This window comes from Paroedura picta, chromosome 11 (assembly GCF_049243985.1).
Source record: "Paroedura picta isolate Pp20150507F chromosome 11, Ppicta_v3.0, whole genome shotgun sequence".
Classification (NCBI taxonomy): domain Eukaryota; kingdom Metazoa; phylum Chordata; class Lepidosauria; order Squamata; family Gekkonidae; genus Paroedura; species Paroedura picta.
In genome coordinates, this window is record NC_135379.1 from 22,486,071 (window position 1) to 22,512,381 (window position 26,311).

Genomic DNA, 26,311 nt, shown 5'->3' on the forward strand with positions numbered 1-26,311 from the left:
CTCAGCAACCTCATTGTCTATGTTAACCCACCACCCAGACACTATACCCTGCCTACTACCATCCTTAGATGTGTCCATATTCTTTGTGGGAAAACACAGAGGCAAAATAGGTACTTAGCCTCTCTGCTTTATCTCTGTCCTCATAGTTACTTCATCTTCACCCAACTGCAGGGCTATTGCCTCATTTACCTTACGTTTGCTCCTCACATATCTGAAGAAGCTTTTCTTGTTATAGTGGGCTTCTCTGGCCAGCCTCAGCTCACTCCCAGCTTTGGCCTCTCCAATGGCTGACCCACAGTGCCTTGTAACCTGCAGATACTCTTCTTTAGGGGTCTGTCCTTCCCTCCATTTCTTGAACATCTCCTTTATCTTCCTTAGCTGCTCCTGAAGTTCTCTGTTCATCCAGATAGGCTTCTTGGATCCCCTACCATGTTTTCCATCTTGCTGAAATAGTCATGGCTTGAGCAGGCAATGGCTCTTGCTCCTTTCTCTTTCAGCATTCTTGTCCATGGGATGATTCTCATAATGTCTCTGAATTTATTAAAGTCTGCCCTACAAAAGTCTAACATACACATCTGACTATGAACTTCCTTGCCCCACCCCCAGTCTCAAAAGGAATTCTAGGAGGACATGGCCACTCTCCTCCCAGGGTCCCCACCACCTTCACCCCATCCACCAGCTCTTGCCTGTTGGTCAGTACTAAGGTGAATATGGCCAAGCCTCTTGTAGGTTCTTCCACCATTTGATAAATGGGGCCTGTTGTGGGGAGAGGAAGGGAAAGGTGTTTGTAAGCTGCTTTGGGACATCTTGAGAATAAAAACCAACTCTTCTTCTCCACCCACTCCTGTCTAGGCAATGGGCACCTTTGGCCAGAGTTGTGGCCCTCGCTGACTGAGCGCTGAATGCACCAAAGGCTGTCCCTCAACTCACAAGCCACCTGGCCTCGATTTCTGGAGTTGCTCGGAGTTCTAATCTGCTGCCAAGTCCAGAGGGGTCCGGCTGCCCTTTGCCAATCCATGCTTCCTTTTAGTCATGATATATTCTAGAAAGTAAAAGGAGATTCTTTGACGTGTGGGTTCCTTGGAACTGAGCAGAGAGAGGCCTCGGGGCGCTGCTTCAAACCAGACCGGGTCCCAGACCCTCCGGATGCGTCACTGGCTCTGCTCGGATGACTCAGCCGGAGCCTCCCGGGACAGGGCGGCGGGAGAAAGAGGAGGGGACGGCCCGCCATGGGCTGGCAGGCAGGGAAGCCCGGAGGAGGGGACCCCCCTTCCTCCCCCCCCCCTCCCGCGGGGCCACCTGCAAGGCGAGGCTGGAGGGCAGGGCAGGTGGCGGGCGCTGCGGGGTGGGGCGCTGGCCATGTGACTCACATGCTCAAGCCCGGGACCCCGGCAGGCGCGCCGAGCCCTCCCCGTCGCCAGGACTATAAAGCGGCGGCGTTTCCCCCGAGTGCCTCCAGCCGCCCAGGCAGCAGCCGCGCAGTAAGTGCCCGCCCGCCCGCCCGCCTTTCGCGCCCGGAGACTGCCGAGTGGGTGGGGGGAGACGCGCGGGTCGGCGCTTGGATCTCGGCTGCGCGGAGAGCAGCGCGTGGAAACCCCCGGCCCGGCCCGGCCCCCTCCCCGCCTCACCCTTCTCTTTCTGTCGCCGCAGCCAGCAGGCGAGGAAGGGACTGTCCGCCGGACGCTCGACGGCTTCGCTCTCGCGGCGCGCTCTGCCCGGACGCCCCTCGACGGAGACCCGCCGGCGACCATGAAGCTCTGGGTGGCTCTGGCCGTGCTGGCCCTGGTGTTGGCGCAAGCGCTGGCCGACGAGCTGGGAGACAACGACCAGCTGGGCTACTTCGCCGACTGGTCCGACGGCGACCAGGACAAGGTGAGGCAGGGCAGCGGCAGGGGGCTCGTGCAGGCGGGCCAGCGAGAGGCAGGGAGCCCCCCCCCCCAGACCGTGGTACTTCTGGGTTTGGGACGGGGACGGGGGGTCTGAGGTCGCGCTGCTGTTGGACCGTCCCGTCGGGGAAGGTTGTTGGGTTCACCGAGGTGCGGACTGAACTGGTCACAGCGAGGCGCCTTGGCCCCGGTGGGTGTTGCGGGACGCCTCGAGTCCAGCCCGCTCCGCCTGTCCGCCTTGATCAATCCAAGCCCCGTTTCCCCGGGACGAGAGCGCCGTCGGAGAAAGCGCCTTCCGCCCCGGGAGAGGAGCCAGGGGGTCGGAGGTCCAAGAGGGACGTGAAATGGCGGGCTGGAGATACTTGGGCTTAGGAGGAAACGGACGCCGAGCGAGCTAGCTGTCGAACAAAGAGGCAGGCGATCGGACTGCACAGCTGCCGTCAAGGAACTGGGAAAGTAGTTATTGCATATGAGTGGGGAGGGAAAGTATTTTAGAGGAAGAGCTGCGGGACCCCCGACGCTGCACTGAAAAATAAATTCCCATCCATAAACATTCCTGCCCCTGTGCTTGTGGGTTCCCCAGGCTTCAGTGCCCCCAATGGCTTCTAGGCAGGGAATATGCCCAGGAGGATTGCAGGATGAGACCACCAATCAACCAAGCGTCCCAGGAGTCGAGAAGGGTCCCCACTGCCCAGGCAGGTCTCCTTGGCAGGGCGGAGAATGACCTGCCTCTCCAGGAGCCACACATACTCACACACAGAGAGAGACACCCTAGCATCTGTTTGCCCCGAGGCATCTGTACCAGCCAGCTGTGAAAGACCAGGAGGCAAGTATTGTCCGGTGGTTCTTTCCTGGTCCTCCTTTTCCCCTCTTGGCCACAGCATAGCCCCACCACAGGCCTCCATGCAGGCAGAGAATCCAGGTCATTCTCAGGTGAAATCACACCTCCACTTGTGGGAAGGCTGGAATGGGACTGAGGATCAGTTTGTCTTCTGTGCTCCAGAGCCCAGCTCCGCTGTTTTTCCCAGAAGGACTCTCAAGTGCCAGTTCATACAATGAGATCCCTCTCCCATCCAGTTCTGTTCTGGAGGATTCCCTCTGGACCACTGTGCCGTTGCCAAATTCTTCTTGGGCAACTGCCTGACAATGTATAGTGATTCGCTTTTCCTCTCACCAGGCTTTTCCTCTCCCATTCACCTCTAGGCAAAAACCCAAGTCCTGATTTAAATTTCAGCTTGTCAGTGGCTTCACTGACCCTGTGAAGGTAGACATTTGTCCAGGCTATCCAGCTGCAGGTTCACACTTCCTAGTGGGGATCTCTTTTGCTTTATTTTGCTGATTTGTGCTTCAGGTTTCTCCCCAAGAACTGAACCCTGCCTTTAAAGCCAGGCTTGGGGGTTGGGGGGAAGGAGAACCTAGAGGTAGCCAGCCTTCATCCACTTCTTCTGCAATCTGGGTGTAAATTAGAACCAAACTCATAGCAGCCTTTACGGAGGGCAAAGCCCCACCTTGAAATACATGGATATTACCGCTGAATTTCACCTGGCAGGTAAATTTATTTTTATAGAAATTATAGATCTTGGGGGATTTAGGTAGCTCCCTTTCTCTGCATCTCATTGCCTCATTCCACAGATTGGCTGAGTTTACATAGCCAGCCAAGTGCACGCAGGGGAAACATACCCCACACATGCTTGACAAGGAGATGCAGCGAATTTAGTGTGCTGATGCATGAAGTTGTTAGGCGCGACACATCACCCTGTACAGAGAGCCAGTGTGATGTAGTGGTTAAGAGCGGTGGCTTCTAATATGGAGAACTAGGTTTATTATTATTATTATTATTATTATTATTATTATTATTATTATTATTATTATTATTATTATTATTATTATTATTTGTATACCACCCATCCCGGTAACCCGGCACTGGGCACTCCTCCACATGCAGCCAGCTGGGTGACCTTGGGCAAGTCACAGTTCTTTCAGAGCTCTCTCATCCCACCTACCTCACAGGGTGCCTGTTGTGGAGAGAGGAAGGAAGGTGATGGTAAGCCACCTTGAGACTCCTTAAGGCTCAAAAGTGGGGCATAAAACCGACTTTTCTTCTTCGACATATGCACTTTAAAAAGCCCTTGGGTATATTCTTAACAGCCCTGACATGGGTGGCCAGGCAAGCCTGATCTCATCAGATCTGGGATGCTAAGCAGGGTCAGCCCTGCTTAATACTTGGATAGGAGACCCCCAAGGATGGCTACGCAGGGGCAGGCAATGGCAAACCACCCCTGTTCTTCTCTTGCCTTGAAAACCCTACAGCGTCACCGTCGTTTGGCTGTGACATGACCGCACTTCAGATATACATATGTAAGGATGTAACGGGAGAAATGTCTTGGGGTGTCAGGAAATCTACACAGAAAGGAGTGTGCAACTACCAACTCTTCCTATTGAGCATGGACTTTGGGCTTAGTCCCTCATTGTGCCTTCCTACCAAAAACAGACATATGAATAACATGGGACTAGAACGTCCAATCTACCCTTTTCAAGGTTGCATTTTGGAGCCCCTGCTGGGACTGAATCATGAATCTTGTCTTTGCTGGAGCTTGTGCCTTGCATGTACTTGGCCTCAGACTGAAAGAGAAAGATTAATGGGAATCCTATGGGATGATGAATTGATAGGTTGTCCCCCACAAGTGGATAATAGCTCCATCCTTTATAGCTTCCCACTCCAAGGGTTTCCTGCCAGGGAGAAATGGAGTCAGGGCATATTTCGCCCTCAGCTCTTCTGGAGAGTGCATGCCTTCTTCTTCCCTCCCCCTTGTCCCCTTGTATTTTGCCACGTAATTGCCTTTGCTCCCTGCATTTGAGGACCACACGGGCCTTTTTCTCCACTGGTGGTCTCTCAAAGACATATCATCCTGGCAGCCTTCCCGGCACTTCCCTCTTCCTTTCCCCCTTGCAAAGGCAGAAGCAGATAGATTACAGGGGTAGTCAACCTGTGGTCCTCCAGATGTTCGTGGACTACAATTCCCATGAGCCCTTGCCAGCAAATGCTGGCAGGGGCTCATGGGAATTGTAGTCCACGGACATCTGGAAGACCACAGGTTGACTACCCCTGAGATAGAAGACAGGACCGGATTTTAACCGTGGGACTGAGAAGAATAAAGAATCGTCCAGCGCTTCATGCCCCCCCCTACCATTATTTTAGTCTTGTTTTACCAAGGTTACCGGGGTCTAGAGAGGGCGAAACCCTAACTGGAAAGAGGATTCTGTTTCCTCTCCAGTTGTCATCCAGACGATCGGAAATTGGAACAGCTGTGGGAGAATACCGTGAGGTTTTGTACTTGCAATTCAGCTTTCGGACTGAATTGGTTTAGGAGTGTCTCTGGAACCAGTTTTGTTCCTTGTAACTTGTTGAAAGAAATCGGGAGGGTCTTGGCGGGAGTGGTTCACTCCCTAGTAATTTTGTGCAGGGAGCCAGAATCCCAGTCCCCTTCTGTGAGCAGAAAAAGGAAAGGGACCAAAACCCTCTTCTGACTGTCGGAGAGGATGCGAAGGACTAAGAGCGCTGGCAGATGGGTTTTAAATATAACTTTAAGCATTGCATATACTCAAATTGAAGACTAGTTTCCCCCCCCCCCTCCCACAGGCACACCATCAAAAGGTAGAGGGGGGGGGGGGCGCTTACATTCACCTAAGAGTTACAGTTATAGCCAATAATTTTTTGTGTATAGCATTTTTAAGGGGGTCATCTTACATTCTGGGTCGTCTTCCTTTTGAGTAAATATGCCACTACTCCTCCAGCGTGCTGATCTTACGTTTGGTGGGGAACCCATTTGCTCATTCAGTAACAGGGCTTATTTCATGAAGGAGAAGCAAATCTAGGGATTCCAGTACGTATTTAAGTGCCATCAAATTGCAAGTGAATTCTGTGGACTCCAGCAAGGGGCTTTCAAGGCAAGCGAGAAGCAAAGGTGGTTGGCCATTGCCTTCCTCTGCAGAGTCCTCCTTGACGGTCGTCCATCCAGGTACCATGATCAGATCAGATGGGGCTATTCTGTGCCATCTCCCTTCCTTAGACTCTAGTGTAGGGGTAGTCAACCTGCGGTCCTCCAGTTGTCCATGGACTACAATTCCCATGAGCCCCTGCCAGTGAATGCTGGCAGGGGCTCATGGGAATTGTAGTCCATGGACAACTGGAGGACCACAGGTTGACTACCCCTGCTCTAGTGCATCTTGAGTAGTGAGAGCCAGTGTGGTGTAGTGTTTATGGTGGATTAGGATCTGGGAGGGCAATGTAGTGAGGATAAACGAGGAGGGAGGGCAATGTTGCAAGCATTTTGTGGTCTCCACTGGGGAGATCAGCAGGATGTAAATATCTAAAGAAATAAATGCTGCTCCTTATATTTACTTGTACCCTGGAGTAAATGCATACCAGGTCAGGAAAAAAAATCATTATTATCTACTGACCAGAAACAAGTAGTTGCTGAAGGAAGAGAATTGAGGTTGTCTGAATCAGTCTTATTCTATGGGAAAACCTAGTTCGGTTTAGTTTATTTGATTTATTGCCCACCACTCCCTTACGGCTCGTGGCGGGTTACAGTAACTGGGTAAACCCCATAAAACCCCCAATTAAAACCCCAATTAAGATCCCAGTATAAAACACACACAGTAAAAAGCTCACTAATGATGCGCGGTGGAAAAAACAATATCCTCAAAACTCAGTTTATCCCAGTAACACCGAAGTAAAACCCAATGTCCCAAGTCCCTTATTACATGATTCCTAAGATTACTTTGTCTTTTTCCTAAACGTAATTTCCTAAATTTCGCCCTTTTAACCGTAATTTCCTAAATTAGTTTGTCTTTTTCCTAAACATAATTTCCTAAACATAAATACTTGAACACACACATAGATACTTCCTTGTACTGCATCAGTCCTCTGGTCTGTCAAGGTCACTGTCGTCTCCTCTGACTGGCAGGGATTCTCCATGGACTCAAGTACAGGCCTTTAACATCATTTTGCCAGGATATGCCTGTAATTGAACCTGGAACATTCTGCATGCAAAGTGGATGATTAGTCATGGCACCACACACACACACACACACACCCCAGCATGAGTTCATGCATACATGTTCAGCCCTTGAGGCACGCAACTTCGGGATGACTCAAATACGTGAAAAAGCCATCACAGAAGAAACATCTTTCTTCACACCTCAGATGCTGTACACTTCGATGGAATCAGTCCGTACATTGAGCTGAAAGACATCAAGTGACAACTGACTAAACATGAGATCACAAGTGACATGTGTGCATGTGTGAGTCAGCCCATTAGCCGGCTCAGAAAACTCTCCCCCCCCCCCACCACCCATTGCCAGTACTCTGTCAACGCGAGGATCACAAATTCATTTTTAGTTCAGTTTTGCTGCAACGACCTTAGGAAAGAATCTGACAAAGCTTGCACTGTATTTGTAGCTAATTTAGGACCTCCCCATTAAAACCATCAGTGTTACCTGTCTGTTTGGCATTCTAGGTGACTTTCAGCCGATCACTCCTTCTCAGTATAAACCCTAAAGAGAGTTGTGAGAATAAAAAGGAGAACTCTTGGGTTTGTCAGAGGAATGATGGGTAGGGCTGCCGGATCCAGGCAGGGAAACTCCTGGAGATTTTCGGCTGAAGCCTGGGCAGGACAGAGACCTCAGTAAGGAGCAGTGCTATAGATTCCATCCTCCAAAGGGGAACTGATCTCTGTAGTCTGGGGATGAGCTGTAATTCCAGAGGACCCCCAGAGCCCACCTGGAGGCTGGCATCCCTCATGGTGGGGCAGAAAAGATGGTTGACTGGCCATTCCAGCCATTTCAAGAAATGAACAAGGGCTTTGGTACCAGTTGCAAAATCAGACCTTCTGACGATATTATGTAAAGCAAATAGGCTTGAAGTCATGTGGGCCGGAGCTATGAAAACCTTAAAGCAGATTATATGAAAAATTCAACTGTTTCGAACAGTGGAAGAGCGTTCAATGCTCGACTCCTAAATGCACGACCTTCAGCGGGCATTATGTAAAGCAACCATCCTGGGGAAGGTTATGCTGCGCGGCAGAGAGAAAAGAGCCACTGCGACGGCTGTCTCCATTTGCAGCACAGGCATGAGTTGGTTATCCCTCCTGAAGGTTTGTCCTTTGTGTCACCCGCTGCTTTTGAGAGAGAAGTTAAAAAGTCACCCAGAATTAGAATCACACAGAGCTGGAAGAGACCCCAGAGGGCCATCCAGTCCAACCTTCCACCTTCTTGGGACTTAAAATCATACATTCCTGACTCTCTTCCAATGCTCTTCCAATCTCCTCCTAAAAATCTCCAACGGAGGAGACTCCACCACCCTCTGAGGCAGCATATTCTATCTATGAACAACTCTCACCATCAGAAAATGCTTTCTAGGATTTAAGAGAGACCTCCTTCCCCATAATTTGAACCCACTGCTCCTAGTCCGTGTCTCTAAAGCTGCAGTAAAGAAGTCGGCCCCCTCTTCATCATGTCTGGTTTTTACATAGTTAAACACAGCTGTCCTTTCAGCCCTCGCCCTCCTCTCCTCCAGGCTACCCAACCCTCTTTTCCAGCCCTTCAACCATTCTTGTCACCCTTCTTGGAACATGATCCAACTTATCAAGATCCTTCTGGTCTTAGCCCAATTCTTCTCCATTGTTGTGGCTCGACAGACACCTATTCAGACCCGGTAGTTTGATGGAACAATGGTTTCATCATCATCATCATTTTTTTAAAAAATGTTTTTTTTAATAATTGTGCATAGCGAGGGCTGACCAAAATTGCAAGCAAACTATCTGGCCTGCTTCACACATGCACGTAGATCACTTGTTGAGGAATGAGACCCTTCAGGGGTTTTGCTCCTCAAGGGGAAATAGCAGCTGCCGAATAAATTAAGGAAAAGGAGCAAATGTATGCATACTCCATGATTTTGGATAATTCATGTAGATCACAGAATGACTCTCTCTTCTACTTTGCACACTGAATCCTGTTTCCATTGGTACCAAATTGTTGTTGTTGTTGTTGTTTAATATACACAGCTCTGCTTCTAGATCTTGAAAAGGACCAGCTGATACAATCTTATAAACTATGGCTCAATTGCAAAGCTGAAACTGATCTGTAGAAATGGTTGTTTTTAATGGCTGGGCTCCATTCTGGTACATATGAATTAATTATAAAAGGAAGCCCATTTTGGAAATGTATGGAATGCCTCTTCCCCACTATTGATTAGCCACACCACACATTTGGGGTTGAAGGGGAAGTTTCCAGATTGGAAATTACATTAGTCACGTCAGCCCTGTCATTTTAAAAAATATATCAGTTTTCTAGTTCCTCTAAAGAATTTGGTATGTTTAAACTTTCATACAGATGGCAATCCAACAGATATTTGTAATACTACTGAGGATGTGGCACAGTGGACTGGCTTGTGGCCTTAACGTGTGCTTTAAGACAGCTGCTTGTGGGAATTCTCAAAGGTTTTCTTCCCCTGAGGCCCAATTCTGCATGTGGCAGCTTGAAAACAACATTGAGCCCTGACTCACTGCCTGTTGCTTCAGCCCATCAGGAACATGCCACGAGGGTGGGACTGGGGCACCTTAGATGTGCCCCCCCACACACACACGCAGACACTTCTTTATCTGAAAGTTAGCTTTTGATCCAAGCAACTCAGTCCTGCAAAGTCTCCCTTGGCTACAATGGACATGACATTTCTTTTCCACCGTGGGTCCCACGTCAAGAACTTCAACATGTGCAACAGCAGCTCCAAAGTGCCTCTATCACCAAACTGCAGTAGAGTTCAAGGGCCGAAACCCCAGACGTGTTATTTGGCTCTTAGAAACAGCTGGTTGGGTGGGGTTGATATAGAATACAACTGTGGTGCTGGGGATAACACTTTCCTCACCCTTTTCCCATTTGCAGAAGTTTTCCCACTATTTAAAAACCTGGTTGGAAGAAAAAGACATACATATAGTGCTTATGTAGTATCTATAGTGCTTTTCCCCTTGATGGGGGCTTAAAATGGGGAAAGGCATTGGCTGTCCTCAAAGCTGTGGGAGATGTCATTTTTAAAACTTTCGGCCTCCTCCTGCAGCTGCTTTTCGGGGCAGGTTGAACAGCTGTAGTTTTACAGGGCAAATCCTAAAGGGAAGGATGGCTTAACCTACTGAAGTTAATGAATCTAGAGGGTGCAGTTTTATGCTGCCAGCCCCAGAACTCTAGTATCAGGAGCAATTTGACACGAAATGTCAGATTCATTATTTTGTTCAGATTTATTTATTCATAGTTCACCTTTTTCACAGGGACTTAAGGCATATTGCACCAAGTGAGTCAGTATGATCACAAAAATGCGGCGTTGAGTAATCAGTGCGCTGGGATTTTAGAAGTCTGGCGCTACTAGAAAGAACATGGTGCAATAAGCAGTACAGAAATTACATAACAGGATCCCCCCTACATCCCCATGCAGTCAGCTGGGTGACCTTGGGCCAGTCACGATTCTCTCAGAGCTCTCAGCCACACCTACCCTGCAGGGTGTCTGTTATGGGGAGAGGAAGGAAAGAAGCTTGTAAGCTTCTTTGGAACTCTTTCAGGTAGTAAAGAGTAGGATACAAAAAAAGCAACTCTCCTTCTTCTCTTCTTACAATAAGCTATAAGGAGTGGTATAGACCAGGCGTAGTCAACCTGTGGTCCTCCAGATGTTCATGGACTACAATTCTCAGGAGCCCCTGCCAGCATTTGCTGGCAGGGACTCATGGGAATTGTAGTCCATGAACATCTGGAGGACCACAGGTTGACTACCCCTGGTTTAGACCTCAATCATTTCTTCAAGTAAGTTTGTGAATCCTTTTGTACAGTGCAACCCTGGGACTTGTGCAGGAAAGCTCTCTTGCATAGTTTAGGAAAGGCAGGGCGAGTGGGAGCTTTCCTGACCTCCTTGGGCAGGCTGTTCCAAAGGGCAGGAGCTACAACGGAGAAAGCACGTGCACAGGCAGTTGTTGATTTTGGCCACTTGGCACTTTCAGAAGCCCCTGCTGATTTGAGTAAAGTTGTCACGGTGGTGCATTGGGAGACAAGCTATTCCACAAATAAGAGGGGCCAAGACCATGCAGGGTTTTGACTGAGGCAGCAAACACCTTCAGTTGGGCCTGGTTGCAGATGGTTGAGCCAATGGAGCTTCTGCAGACTGGAGGGGGGGCGTTACAAGCATGTTCCATCTCACTTCCACTAACATTTGAGCCATGGCCTTCTGGACCAGTGAGAGTTTCTGAGTCGCTTTTGAGGGGAGATAAGTATAGTGTAGGAGCCTCTTGTGGCACAGAGTGGTAAATGGCAGAAATGCTGTCTGAAGCTGTCTGCCCATGAGGCTGGGAGTTCAATCCCAGCAGCCGGCTCAAGGTTGACTCAGCCTTCCATCCTTCCGAGGTGGGTAAAATGAGTACCCAGCTTGCTGGGGGGTAAAACAGTAATAACTGGGGAAGGCACTGACAAACCACCCCGTATTGAGTCTGCCATGAAAACTCTGGAGGGCGTCACCCCAAGGGTCAGACATGACTCAGTGCTTGCACAGGGGATACCTTTACCTTTACCTTTAAGTATAGTGTGCACGATCCCTTATGATTCTTCTAAAAGCAGCCATGGAATTGACAAGGTGTCACTCTCTTGAGAAAAATATGCTAAATTTTATTGCAGTGGAACTCAGCATCTCACAGGTTGTCTGAGAGTTGTAGTAAATGTAGTAAGATGTGTGAAAAATGTGGGTAAGGCACAGGAATACAGTCCTGCAAAAAGTCTAAAGACAAGAGACAATGCAGATAATTCAGAAACAATACTGAGAGCTAACTCAGTAATTTCCTTGTTGATCTCTTTGCAATCTTCCAGAAATGTCGGTGTTCATTTGCCAGACAGATTTTTGCAAGACTGAGTTTTGTAGCACGTTGGTCAATGCCAGAGATGCCTGATTGGAGCTCTTCAGCACAGCCCCTGTGGGCACCATGGTACCTGTTCATGTGCTTCCTGGTACCTCCTCCCCCCCCCCCCTGAGTTCCAGGGAATGGCTTTCGATGGAGCAAAAGAAAAACAGGGATCTTCAGGCCTTTCCTTGCCAGCTGGCTGAATACCAAAGAGCCAAGCTCATCCTTGGCAGGTGCATCAGAAGCTAGGGATGCCTGACCATCCCTTGGCATTGCTTGGAGTGTTAGGGTGGGGCAAGGGGCGGAGATGACGACCTTCAATGTGTGACATCATATCCAAGCAAAACCCCAGCTGTGTTGTTAGTGCATATAGGGTGACACCGAAAATCCCCAGAAACCCGATGGTAAATGTCATGGGGGGAGCCCTCAGCATCACCTCACATACTGATGTCACTGAACAGCATTTCTGCCCTGGGGATTCCTCCCACTGGTCCAGTAAGTGAGGATGGTACACAAACTTTCTGTTATTTCTGGGACTGGCTAACTTTTCCTTAGCTTCACAAGGAGCAAATCCTCCATGTTCTTTGGAAACAGTAAACAAACCTGGAAGTGGTTCAGGATATCCGGAAGACATGAACTTTGCATCTACAGGGAGCACCCATTTCAGGGGCAGCTGTCTTCAGCATAGGAAAATACTTGATTTGGAACCTCCCAACATTGTGGGGACCATTTCAACCTTTTATGATCCGCCTGAGCCCCCTTGGCAGCTATTTCGTATTGGGCCCCATCCCCATGGCAACCATTTTGTGACTTGTTCTGCCACCTACGTCAGCCATTTTATGAGGGTGTCCGCAGCCCTTTCTCATAATTCCAAAACTGCCTGCAGGCTCAACACATGCATAATCCTAGGCTGAGACAATGGTTTGTTAAATTTGCTTGCATCTAATATATGAATTTAGGAGGTGTGTTGAAAAGTCAATAAATGTAGGGCAAAGTGGAGATGAATTAGGTTGTTGGAGAATTCTCAGCAAAACAGTATTCATGGTAAACTCTTGTAAGAAACCTTATTTCCTCTCTTTTTTTTAAAGAAAAAGAAGCCTGTTTCTCTTTCTCTGTATTGTTCTCTTTGTATTATTACTGAAATAATAATTTTAAAATAAGATAACAGCAGTCACAGGGAAGGGGAGGGGAAACCAGACCAAAGCTATAGCGCTGGCAAAGAAGTATGTAGCCATTGGACCCCATGCCACTTACTAGTTCTGGTTGACCTCCCTCCTCCCCCTGGGTATTTTATACATGAGCTGAGAGACAGGAGGCATGAGTCTGACCTTGCATAACCACAGTTGTTGTGATAGTAGCCTGATGTGCACCGAGCATCTTCTCCAATTTAAAGCAGCAAGTGTGGCACAGGATTTGGAAGGGAGAGTTGCCTTAACCCTCCACACCCAGGGTCATTCTTCCTGACCTGTTAGAGCAAACATAGAGCCATATATGCAGAACCTGCACCTTCTAAGTAGGGATGTGGAATAGTACAGTATCAGCTGATCTCGTCCTGGAAGCTAAATACTGAAGCTAACTTTCAGATAAAGAAGTGTGTGGGTGTGGGGGGCACATCTAAGGTGGGTGGTAGATGGGAGACCACTAAGGAAGACTTTGCAGAGGTAGACAATGAACCTCTGCTAAATCATTTGCCTTGAAAATACTATGGGGTGAACAGAGGTCAGCTGCAACTCAATGGCTCTTTGTACTTATATCCATCTTTTCTCTAATGGATAAACAGTGGCTACATTGGGCCATTTCAGTTTGGAAGATGAACCAACCAACCAATGCCCCACTCCCAGATCTTCAGTTGCATTGCAGCCCTTGTCTGAATCCTGCTGATGTGGTATTAAAACGCATGCACGCACGCACATATGCTTATACATGGAGCTCCCAGGTTAGCGTTTGTTTCAGCCCAAGACGGCAGTTCTTTGTGTTTTCTGACTCTGTATTTCCACTGCCCCCTCGTGGTCCCTTTCTAGAAGAGCAGCGGGGTTCTGATTCCCAATTAACAGTGAAAAATTGTATCTGGATTCTGCCTCGTTCACGATCTGGACTTGCATGGAAGATAATCCTTTGGGAGGGCAATAGAACAATCTCTTCCATGAGATTTCAGAAAGGAACAGGTCAGAAAAGCGAGCAGCAGAGGCCACAAGGCCTACGTGATACGGGATAACCGCAGGATTTACGATGCCCTGGTCTGTCTTGCTCCCTTCGGCCATAAGTACCGTCAAGTCAACTCATCATGCACCGCTTCTATTTCAGGAGGAACTGCCCTTTCCCTTCGAGCATCTTCTCCAGAGAATCGCCAGGCGACCCAGACCTCAGCAGTTTTACGGCCTAATGGGAAAGCGAGATGCTGGTGAGGCCCATTCGGGATTCTCTCTTTTTAAAAACAGCTCGGTGGATTTACTCTGCGTGGGAATCTTGGCTTAGAGGTGCCGCTGCTGAGCCACATTCTCTTTTAAATTCTCCTCTCTGGAGAAGACTGTGGCTTTTTCCCGAAAAGAAAACCCTCCTGCTATTAGCATGCCACATTTATGAAGTAGAATCAGGGTGCCCAGAGACAGGCAAAAGACAGAAGCAACTGATTTCCTCTCTGGCCAAAGGATTCTTCTTGTCAGCAGTCCCGGGGTGGGGGGAGGGGGGGCTGCAGTCATGCATTTTCTTTTCTTCTCTCATGGGCAGGTCCAGACTTAGGCCACATCGACAAGCGGTTCAGTAGGAGAGGCAGGCTGGAGACGAGGGATTGAGAAATCCCTGGGAAGAACAGTTATTATTCGGCAGCCTGATAGCCCAGCCTAGGCAAGGTTCATCAGATCTTGGATGTGAAGCAGGGTCAGCCATGCTTAGAGCTTGGGTGGGAAACTACTGTAAAAGAAGGGGCTGCTACACGGAGGAAAGTATTGGGAAGCCACCTCGGCTCCTCTCTTACTTTGAAAGCCCCATCATCCTGGGGATGCCATGAGTTGGTTGCAACTTGACAGCACACAGTTATTATTCCTGAGTTGCTCCTCCTGTCATGTTGTGGTTCCCAAACAGAGTGCAAAAGACATAACGGAGCAATCTAGATATGGCCAAGCTGGGTCTAGTCCATGCTTTAAATGGGAGAGAGGTAGCTCCTGACAGGGGTAGCTCTATCGTCTGGACAAGTGAGGTGATCCCATCAGGCATAGGGTTTGGAGAAGCAGCAGTTTTCCTGGATGCCCCCCTTTGTGCACCACCTCGTTGCCCACATCCCAAACCAGGAGTGGAGAAACAGCACATACCCTATAGGGCTTGCCGAACTCTCAAGATTTCTTTCTCAAGTCTCGTGGGAAGAAGGACTCTTGAGTGAGCTTAGGAAGCCCTCCGACATGCTCAGATTGTTTGGCTTTTTAAGCAGCAGCAGCCCGGGAGCATGAGGAGACATAGAAGATGAGATGCCCCGGTAGCACAGCTTCAAGCAGCACTACGGCTTCAGCTGGCACTGCCTCAGGGGAGCCCCTATGTTCACTGCCTTTACTTCCCCAGTAGAAAGTTCAAATAGAAATGACATAACAATAAGAGAATCCAGTGGTTGGAATATTTCCACCCTACCCCTCCTTCATTCATAGGATCTCCAGAGCAGTTTAGAACAAAGCAGTACAAAGCTATTAAAATTTCATGTAATAGTTCTGTCAGGTAGGGTTGCCAACCTCCAGGTGGGGTCTGGAGATATCCTGGGATTACAGCTGATCTCCAGACTACAGAGATCAGTTCCCTTGGATAAAAGGGCTGCTATGGAAGGTAGACTTTTTGGCAAGGTGTCCAACTGAGATTCCTCTTTGCCCTAAACCCTACCCTCACCTGGCTGCCTTCTCAAAACTACAAGAATTTCCCAACCCAGAGTTGGCAACTCTAATGGATTACGGCTGTTCTAGAAGCATTCCATTGAACTACGTGGGACATTTCCCAATAAATATGTTTATGGTTCAAGTGGAGTTCTTCCAAGAATTGTCATTTGGTCTCTCCATGAATCAAATCCTCAACACGATTATCCCCTCAGTGATGCCACTCAAGCAAACTGGTTTGCACTTTAGATTTATTGCGTCAAGAAGGCCAGACAATGGTGTTTATAGCATTGTCTCTCCTAAAGCAAACATGAGGAGTACAAGAGACCATTCTCTTTTTCTAATTCCGTTGGGCAGAGTCCAAAGGACATGTCAGCCCAAGGACTGGTTTGTGCCTCGTAACCGGCAGTCCTCTGTTTGCCAAATGCAGAAACAACTTTGTCAGTGGAACAAACGCAGAAGACCCATCGCCGGCCCTGAATGGCTGGGGCATGGCAGCCCTCTTTCTCTAGGAGGTGGTAGCTGGATTAGGCCTCCTTCAGAGGATTATCCCTCTCTAGGTCCCTCGCTGCTCCTGCCAGGCAGCCATGATGGCTCCCTCCCTGGACAAGGCAAGGTCTCTGCCTTCCACCCGGTTGCTCAGGCGAGTGGGAGAGAGCAAGCCCTTTGGTGGACGTTTTCCTGGCATACTGTGCCCCTTGTGACATGGCCATGAATTTCTCAGGACTGTTGCAGGCAGTGGAAGTGCCCTGCAGAGAAAGTGATCTGCCCCCCCCCCCCCACCTCCAGAAATGACAATAATACAATGACACTGTTTGAGCACCAGGCATAGCTAATGTCTAATTTTTGCTGTGTTTCCTTCTCAGGATATGGCCCCCTGTCTCACAAAAGTAAGTTGACATACGTTTATTGCTTTCCCATTTTTCCTGCCCGTTCACCCATTTCAACCTTCTGGCTGCCTGACACCTGATTCTGAATGCTTGTCGGCCAATGCAGCCGTTGAAATCCTGCTGGGTTGAGCATGAGCAAGAATCACTCTGGGTCAGGGACTCTGCGTAAATGCAGCGGGACTGTGTGCCAAGAACATACCCCAGCGAGTGACCAGGGTTGTCTGGGAATGCCAGGGCCCAACCCAGCGAAAGGACGCAGTGACTTGCCGTGCAATCCTAAACAGTGTTGCGCCCTTCTAAGCCCAGTGATCTTAATGGACTAAGATGGGGGGGAGTGTGCTGTGGGTTGCACTGCTGAGTGAGGTTGATGTGACATGACCATTGGTTTCATGAGCCTCCTAAGGAACTGTTGTGTCTCTGACAGAAGGCTTCACCTTAAAGGGAAAGGCTGTCAAGGAGGAGAGAGGGGCTTGCCCTATTGATCACAGCCCTCTCAAGCATGCTTGGCTTCACTAAGGGAACCTGATGGGTACCTTGGGTTGCCAGCTCCAGATTGGGAAAACTCTGATGACTTTGGAGGTGGAGTCTGCAGAGGGTGGGGTTTGAGGAGGGGAGGGATTTTGACAGGGCAAAATGCCAATACAAGTCATTTGAAGGGGTAGGGAAACTGAGGGATTTAATGGCTCACAGTCATTTAAACTTAATAGCTTGGTGATTCAGCTGGTCAGCTATTAGATTTAAATGGCTTCTAGCCATTTAACCCTTCTGTTTCATTTTCTACCCCCTTCGAATGGCAGAGAAAGAAAACTAAAGGGATAAATGTCTGCTAGCCAGCTATTTAAACCTAATAGCTAGCCAGCAGACCCTTCACCACTCAGCTGTCAGGTTTTAATGGCTGGCCCTGAACAGCAGAGCCAAAAGGGTTACAAATCTGGTAAATGTTTGGGGAAGGCACCTTCCCTGAACATCAGTTCATGAACTGGAACTGGCCCCAACTTGGGCTGAATTTCAGTTTGCGAACTAATTTGTGCCCATCCCTACTCACAATTTCTAAAGATGTCCTTTTTCTCCCTCCTTTCAAATTGTTCCATTTACATTGCCAACCTATGCAGAGTTGCTCCAGTTGCTCCAGCGCACAATAGGTTTAATATGGAGTCACTCTGCATGGCACGGCACTGGATTCTGACTTTATGCCCACTGGTTCCCATTTTAGAATTTTCAGGCTCTTATGTAAAACACAAGATCATCCCTAAGTATAACTCTTTCCATCCTCATCTGTGAGAAACTTGGCAACCACCCCACATGTACGCAAATGTCACCGGGTTTGACTTCATGTCAAAATCTAAATCCAAACTTGAGCTAATCATCATAATTGAATTCTCATATGGGGCACACAAGGGATGCACAGGCTATTACATAAGCCCGTTCAACAGGAGCTTGGACTGTTCCACCGTATTTCCCCAAAGAAGAAGCACATCAATAGTGACACGTCAAGCATATTTCCCCTGAAGCTGCTTGGAGCTTTCAGATCAAATCCAGAAGCTGGGATTCCAATATGACTGATGTTGCCAGACAGACATGTAGTATTATGCAGCACCAAAGATTAGAAGGCTCCCGGAGTTCTTGACTGGTGGCTGTATTAAATCCTTAGATCGCCTTCTAAACACTTGTTAAAGCTGTCTCATTGAACTCTCCTCTCCGTACCTCCTGGCTCCTGTCAAAATGCTCGTCTGCGAGAGATCGTTCAAATACAAAAGAGGTTTGAGCCGTGAAAGCCTTGGCATTTATTCTGTATTGATTGATCCTGTTGATTGGGCAAAAATCTCTGCTGAGACAGATGCCGTTGCAAATCCGAGCCATTTAAAAAAGAAAACAGCAGAGTCTTTTCATGTTTTGTCATATTAATCCAGATGAATTTTCACAGGGTGCTTCCTCTGAAGAACAGAAGCTCAGAGACTGGGGGGAGGGGGACTGGGTATGCTGAGCAGGCAAAAGGGGGCAAAAGCAAGTGTCCCAGCAGGCAGCACCAGTCAACTGCAGCATCGGAGCCTTAGAAAGTGACCACGGTAATTCCTCACCCTTCAAAAATAGCCCTTCCAGCATCACTACCAGAGTGCAGGGAAAGTATTGAAATATAGTGAACAGAGGTGGATTCCAGTCCTTCAAACCAACATTTTCTTGCCACATTCAGTTTTCCACCCGTCTGATACTAGACTGTATCAAATTTAAAGGGAAGACAATTTTGCAAGAAGAACAGTAAGACTCACAGAAATAGGACATATCGCACATAAGTCAGCGATGGTCATCTCCTGCTTTGCTGAATTTGTGGCCATGAAGCCTTGGCATGACCTGGCTGTGCTTCAGCAGGGAGGAAGTGAGGCAGAAGGAAGCCAGGGGCAAGTAGAAAGTTGGGAGGACAGAGATGGCACAGACAAGGGGGTGCCAGTCACTGCTGTCATGGTTGCTAAACCAGCGCATTGCCAAAACCCTGGTGGCTGGTGGGGAGAAATATTCCCCGGGGTGCAAGAGCAGCAATCAGAAAGATCCCTGACCCATCTCCTCTGCAAAGAAATGGGTGGAACATGTTGGATAATGCTCTTTGAATATGCTTTTGCAGCTGGATTTTCCTGCGTGAAACAGGAAAATCTACTTCTAAAGTGCATTTTCCAACATTTGCAGAAAGAGATGCTAGCATGGGTGGTATCCTGCATCTGCTCCATCGCTGCTTAAGGTTTTAAATTTTTGTCATTCCTCTATCCTTACAGCAACTCTCATAGGTAGCCTCGGACACGCGAAGAGAATCTCATCCCTCTGACAGAGACACAGTTTGTGACTCTCTTAATACAAGAGGAAGTTAAACTTATCCTCCCCAAAGGACTCTGAAATGGAACACATTCTTATATGCAGTTGAATTACAAAATGCCTTCCCTGTGAAGTCTCTTTGGGCAGGGGTTGTCAACCTGTGGTCCTCCAGATATTCATGGGAATTGTAGTCCATGGACATCTGGAAGACCATACGTTGGCTACCCCTGTCTTAGGGGAGTGCAATGCATGAACCAAGCTCTTGGGCCCATGCAGCTTAATTGAGAAGCAGCTCCATATAAGTGAGGGCCCATCCTCTCTATTGATAGAAACAGAGAAATCCTTTAGGGACAGGCGTGCCAGGAGCCTATTTCTGAGGCCACTAATGGTCATAGGATTAGATAGTTGACCATGAGAAATGGTAGAGAAGCACACCGCTCAAAAAAAAATCCAGGGTACTTTAAAAGAAAGAAATATACCAGGTGCCTCCAAGCTCAGTCACAGGTTTTGATCTCTTGTTACTGTTCAAAGCCATTTTAAATAAGTGAAAATTGGCAACTGCTTGTTCAAGGAATAGATCAGAGCCTGTGTGCATGGATGGGGAGACCTAGCAAGGGAGCAAACTGGATCAGTAGCTCAGTTTTTTCTAGCACCTGATTCTAGCTCATATTCATGTTGAAAACCCAAAACCGCACAAAAAGGCATATTTTAAATGTTTTTAAATACCCCAAATATATTTTTCAGGACATAAAACAGATTCATTTGTTGGACTCATGGGCAAAAGATCTTTAAATTCTGGTATGTATGAACTACAGATAAGTCTTAGAGTTCAACTTTTTTAATGTACTGTTTTTATTTTTCTAGGGGTTTTGAGAATATATCCTCTGACAAGAAAAGGGAGACTGATATTTTGGGAGTAGATGAAATCTTGAATAGTACCCACCCGAGTACAAACTCAATCTCATTTCCTCAAAGTGCCTTTAGTCCAGTTTCGCCTATTCTACTACCTTTCCCTTAGCAGATGTCATTCTTCTGAATGTCTTTGATACCAGTACATACCTCTATGGTTAAATCTAATGACACATTAACCTGGTATTCTGATGATACTATTTTGTTATGATTTAATTTACAAATGTAGAGTATGAGGACTACTGCTAGTCCACAAGGTATTTATTTAACTACACCCCTCAAGAGATTATTGACAAACATGTTAAAAAGACTATGAGGGAGAAGTGAATCTCCATTATTTCTTTACTAGCTTCAAAGCCCGTTCCTAAGAATGGGCCTTGAAAGGGTCCCCTCCCCTGGAAGGCAACTTAAGGTGGCTTTGGGCCGCAGCTCGCAGCCCGATCAAGTGGGGTGGGCAGGGGCTGGCCAGCTTGTTAGCAGGCCCAGGACAGAGCTACTTAGCAGGCAGTAAGCAGGCCAGGAGGCCCTCATTAGCAGGCCCTCCACCACGACCCTCTGCCCAGGGCCCTCTCCCCTTCCCTGCTGCTGGCTCCAGGCACAGAGGTGCATATGAGAGCAAAGAGGCTAGAGTCCAGGGACGGAGGGCGGGAGCTGCAGGGGCTTTGCTGGCTGCACCCTGATTAGCCCTATTCCAACTTGGACAGCCGGACACGTTCTACCCACCAGGCTGTTTCACAAATATATAGAGGAATCATGGATAAGGATGTGGATTGAGGAGCCAATCACCTAATGGAACATCTGGAACCATTAATCTTGCATTGGAGATAGTTTTTTTAGCATTACAACGCTTGGTGACTTTATTCTCAGCCTACCTGCTTCCTTCCCTCAATAGTATATATCCTATTTAGTTTTACAAATCACCAGCAATTGTGTGAAGGGTTTATTTGGAGAGGAATAGCCATTAAGATGATTGTATACTCGGAAATACCAACCGACAGACTCAACTGGGATTCACTTTCTGTGATGATGAGTTGTCTGAAAATATAAGACACAAGATATAAACACCCGCTTTTTAAATAAATTCTTATTCTTTCAGAAAAGCTGTAATGGATATAAGAATTTCTAGCTGCTCACCTGAAGTGAGCATGAATAATTCATAACCATACTAAACTACTATATGCCAGCCCTCAGACTAGGGCAGGGGTAGTCAAATTGCAGCCCTCCAGATGTCCATGGACTATAATTCCCAGGAGCCCCCTGCCAGCAAATGCTGGCAGGGGGCTCCTGGGAATTGTAGTCCATGGACATCTGGAGGGCCGCAGTTTGACTACCCCTGGACTAGGGTTTCCAGGTGGTGTTTTTTTTTGGGGGGGGGGTTGTTTTTTTTTTTTTAATCAGACTTACCAAGGCCCAGCATGGAGCAATAATTGCTGCAGTGTCATGCTTGGGTAGGTTGCCAGTCTCCTGGTGGGACCTGGGGACCCCCTACCATTATAGCTCATCTCCAGGCAACAGAGATCAGTTTCCCAGGAGAAAGTGGCCGCTTTGGAGGGTGGGCTCCACAGCATTATACTCCACTGTGGTTTCTTCCTGCCCCGAATCCCACCCACTCCCAGATACACCTCCAAAAGGCATTTCTCAACCCAGAGCTGCCATCCCTAATGTCACCTCAGCGTGATTTCCTGAAGGGGTGTGAACTCTGAATTGTGACCGAGTTATAAATTCACCAGGCAAGGTTAGCGTTACCAGTATTTCACTGGAAACATTAAAAAAAATACCTTGAAGTCCCTATTTCTGAGTCATGCCATAGGACGTCAAGGACAATGTAGTATATTGCAAATGTCAAAAGACTCCATAGTATCATTTTATCTAAGTGTATTTTAGAACATTCTTCCCCCACCCAGATAACTTCTAACTGAATTCCCAACTCTACTTGGATATTGTGGATATTTTGAAAGGGGGGGGGGAGTTCCCATCTGTGCTCCTCCCACCACCTGTTCACATCACAATTCCTGAAGACCACCACTGATTGGCTGTGATGGACACTGGCTTGAGGTGCATCTGGTCCAGCACGATATCCCTAGGAGGGCTCCCTTTTTTGAAAAGGCAGATTCATGCCTGGAACAATATCATGACAGGCGGAGGGATGCTTCATTAACCTTTCCCCGTCTGCTGCTGCTTCTCTCCGAATTTCCCCGCCTCCTGCAGAGTTCCAAATACATTTTTGCCTCAGTAATGAAGGCGGCATTAGGCTGACCCATTTATTGCCTGTCTGAAGTGCCAATGCCTCTGAAGAACTGCAAGTCATTTGATTCAGTTCTTTTTCATGTTACGGATCAAATCCTCTTAAGATTGCTTGGGAAACTGAATGCAGCTTGAGCACTTCTTGAGCGCTTTCTGACTGATTTATTCACTTGGAGAGCTTGTAAGTCAAGAGCTAATTGTGAGAACATCTCTTAGCAGGGGAAGGCTTGGCTGGCAGCACAATGCCGAACACCTTGCCAAAAAATGTTGATGGAAATCGTAACTATTCCGGAAATTCAGAGTATTCAGGGAGCTCAGTGGCTCTTTGCGGTTCTTGTGCTGTATGAACGTCCTCTGGTTTTTGGCTCATGTACCTTTTTACATCATTAATAGATATATGGATTCAGACCACTTATGTTTCACCCTTATCCACCTCAAGTGTCTGTGTCCTCACAAACATGGATCATAAGACTTATTGAAAAAATCCACCTAGGTCCTAATCATAAGCATAGATTCAAGTGGGCTGTGTTCGTCTGAAGCAGCAGAACAAATTCAGCAGCACCAACAAAAGGTGCTTTGTTGGCACCTTTAAGACCAACAAAGTTTTATTCAAATTGGTAATCTTATTAACATCACTCATCTCTATTTATGAATGTATGTATTTATTTACTTAAAACATTGGTATACCACCTTTCCATCTTATTAGGGCTCTCAGCAAGTGTTTTAAAAATCAGCTTTTAAGGGCAATTAAAAACAAGCAAGGAGGAGGATCAGTCATGGTATCCCAGATTAACCAAATTCCTCACCTGCTGGTTGAAGGCCCAAAGACAATGATCAAAGAAGACAGAGAAATCTCCCTGAGGAAATTATATAGCAATGCTGTTTGGGAGAAGGGATCATTCCTGTTTAACTAAACACCTTGAACCACTGAATGTTTTGACCTTAGACAAACTGATACAGCCTTTAGTCATTGTGACTATCTGTACACCGCCCGTGGCGCCGCGGGCGCCACGGACTAAATAAAATAGTAAGGGGTTCTGGGGCGGGATGTGTCCGGGATGAGGAAGGGTCCGGATTGGACCCTTCCTCATGACAGACAATCAGAGGGACCAATCGGCAGGTGCTTCGCGCCTGCCGATTGGTCCCTCTGATTCCCAGCCGTGGCCTCCGAGAAGCAGCAGAAAGAACCCACCCCACCCCAGCCGCAGAAGATCAAAAAAACGCAGAGGAGCCGCCGCAGCCCAGCGCACCATGCCTGGGACTCCCCACCAAAAACCTTGAGACGCCGAGGAGCCGCCACCCGCCTCCTCTTTCAGGTAGCCTGTCCCTTGCTCTGTCCCTCGCCTGCCGCTCGCTCTGGTCCCTGCCTGCTAGCGCCCATTGTCTTCTGGATACAATGGGCTTTTTTACTAGTAGTGAATATATTTCTTAAATTAGGGAGGAAAAGATCAGGGAGATTTCAGAAACTGCTCCCCCTCGTTGCATTTTTACTCACTGAAATTCATACCATTATGATGAAAAATAAGGAAAGGGGGACTAGGAAGAGGCAGTCTGAATTCTTCTTAGGTTTTCTGCCCTTTGCAGCTCTCATGGTCATTCCCCCTTGTAGACTTTTGAATATTCGGTAGTAATAGAAGGCAGTTTGCTAAGGAGGAAGGCAGCATGAGCAGCAATGCTCATGTGGAGCTGCTTTTCCTACTTCAGACTGAAGGTGGGATGTGCCACTGCAGAAAAGGGCAGCAGCATCTAATGTCAGAGGCCTTTTGCGTGACAGGCTAGTCCTGAAACAACAAGGAGTCTGTAAGGCAGGGAACAAGGAAATTGCGTGCCAACATTTAATCTTCCCTGCCCCGTCCTGTCGTGCTATAGCCCAGCCAGTTATCCAGCCAAAACAGTCCATTTACCAAGCAGGAGTGCTCACAGTTCGAACATATGGTAACGAATGCTGTTTGCGCTAGTGGAAAACAAATTGGAAATTAGAGCACAGTATGAAAGAATGGGAAAATGCGTACATAATAAGGACTGGCAGCTGCTCAGGTTTTAATGATAGAGCAAGGTGTTTTAGTGCAGGGGTAGTCAACCTGTGGTCCTCCAGATGTTCATGAACTACAATTCCCAGGAGCCCCTACCAGCGTTTGCTGGCACTAGCTCGTGGGAATTGTAGTTCATGAACATCTGGAGGACCACAGGTTGACTACCCCTGGCCTTTGAGGACTATCAAGCCTATACTAGTGACATCCGTGAACTTAGAATGGGGCAACTTTGTCTGGGATTGCACAATCAGGCCCTTCCTGACTCTAACATGAGCCCTCCTCCTGCCTTTATTAACTCTTCCCACTTTGTTGTCATGTCTCTTCCTTCACAGGATCTTCGGAATGGAACACAGCACAGATTTACGAAAGGAGACGCAAATGAGACCATTCCTCCCTCCCTGCTCATTATTTATTGAACTTTATTTGTTTAAATGGCCAATTTAGTGTAATATAAAATAGCCATTGTATGGGAGAGTTCTTTATTTAATACTGGTCATTGTAAATTCAATAAAAATTATTTTTCGCCTCCTACTGTGGCAGCGATACATGCAACATAGAAGTCATGTGGTGGGTTCTGCTGTGACAACACCTGACAAAATACAGAAATCGGTTGGTGTTTCACAACAAAGCACATTCTTTGATATGGTCTGTAAAAGAGATGTTCACCAAATTCTTTTTTTTTTTTTAAGTGATAAAGAACTGATTTTTTTTTTTTTGCTGGTTTCAAACAATTATATCTGCTTCACTACCAAGTTAAACTGGTTAAGAGTGCCTCAATTTGTGTGCATAGCAACAGTGTACTGTAATTTCGGTAGCCAAAATATATTTGTATCATTGCAGCATGAGTTTTTATTTTTGTTTTGTGCCAATATATATAAATATATGGGCGGGTTTCGTTTTTTTTAAAAGAGAAATTTAAATGTGAATTTAGACGTCTTCATGTCATTGACTGGCATTTTACAGTGTCTAACATTTTCAATATTAAAAAGCTACTTGGAGGATTTTTGCAACATATATTCCATGGAGAGATGAATGAGTTAAAGCAGAAAGACACTTGAGATAAAGAATTGAAACATGTTGGTAGTTTGTATTTATGTGTGGCAGATCAGATATCAGGTTGTTTTCTCTTATCTCTTGACAGTGCTATAAAGACACAAAACATTATGGATGCAACAGACATCACAAAGAAGGCAGATCTCTGTCAACATATTTAAAAAGTAAACTGTGTACAGAGCTACAACACAGACTGTTGAAGATTTAACCCTTTCAGACCCACATGGTTCTGCTAATTCAAAACCAAACATTCATAATCAAAATGCAAAACATCCTACAATTAAAACTTCCAGTCCAAGGAAATAGCACAGTGGCAGCCAAGATTGAAATATACAATTGTAAGGAGCCCTGGAATAGGTCCCCCTGAGAAGATTGTCCCCTTCCGTTTGGCTCCACATCATGATGTTTTACACTTTCAACTAAAGACTCAAAACCCCTGGAACTTGGGTCAAACCCTAAGACCTAGCAATGGTCTAGAGACAAGCAGGAAGTAGGGAAGTCACCTTCATGGGGGACTAGGGGATCCCCTGGAATTACAATTCATCTCCCGACTACTGAGATAATTTCCCCTAGAAAAAAATGGATGGTGGACTCTATGGCATTGTACCCCACTGAGGTCCCTGTCCTCCCCAGACTTCACCCCAAATCCCCAGAAATTCATCACCCTGGATCTAGCAACCCTACCTCCTTATTCCCCTACCAATGGCCAGG

The 26,311-nt window shown here is 47.3% G+C and overlaps 1 protein-coding gene across 2 annotated transcripts; it reads left to right on the forward strand.

Annotated features, from left to right (window-relative positions):
• The first annotated feature begins 1,331 nt into the window (after positions 1 to 1,331).
• On the forward strand, positions 1,332 to 25,545 carry TAC1 (tachykinin precursor 1). 2 transcript variants are annotated; one of them, XM_077302948.1, is made up of 6 exons: positions 1,332 to 1,481; positions 1,651 to 1,872; positions 14,123 to 14,219; positions 16,536 to 16,559; positions 20,106 to 20,159; positions 24,880 to 25,545. In XM_077302948.1, the coding sequence occupies exons 1-6, from the start codon at positions 1,371 to 1,373 to the stop codon at positions 24,927 to 24,929; spliced, it is 558 nt and encodes a 185-aa protein (XP_077159063.1). In that variant the 5' UTR covers positions 1,332 to 1,370; the 3' UTR covers positions 24,930 to 25,545. The 2 variants fall into 2 exon arrangements, with proteins under 2 accessions (XP_077159063.1, XP_077159065.1); XM_077302950.1 differs by lacking the exon at positions 20,106 to 20,159.
• Positions 25,546 to 26,311: the final 766 nt, after the last annotated feature.

Excerpts from the sequence above, each read along its gene's own strand:
- TAC1 (XM_077302948.1), top strand. The coding sequence starts at position 1,371 with ATGCTCAAGCCCGGGACCCCGGCAGGCGCGCCGAGCCCTCCCCGTCGC. Across the intron at positions 1,482-1,650 it reads GCCCAGGCAGCAGCCGCGCA|CCAGCAGGCGAGGAAGGGAC; the intron begins GTAAGTGCCCGC and ends CTGTCGCCGCAG. Across the intron at positions 14,220-16,535 it reads AATGGGAAAGCGAGATGCTG|GATATGGCCCCCTGTCTCAC; the intron begins GTGAGGCCCATT and ends TTTCCTTCTCAG.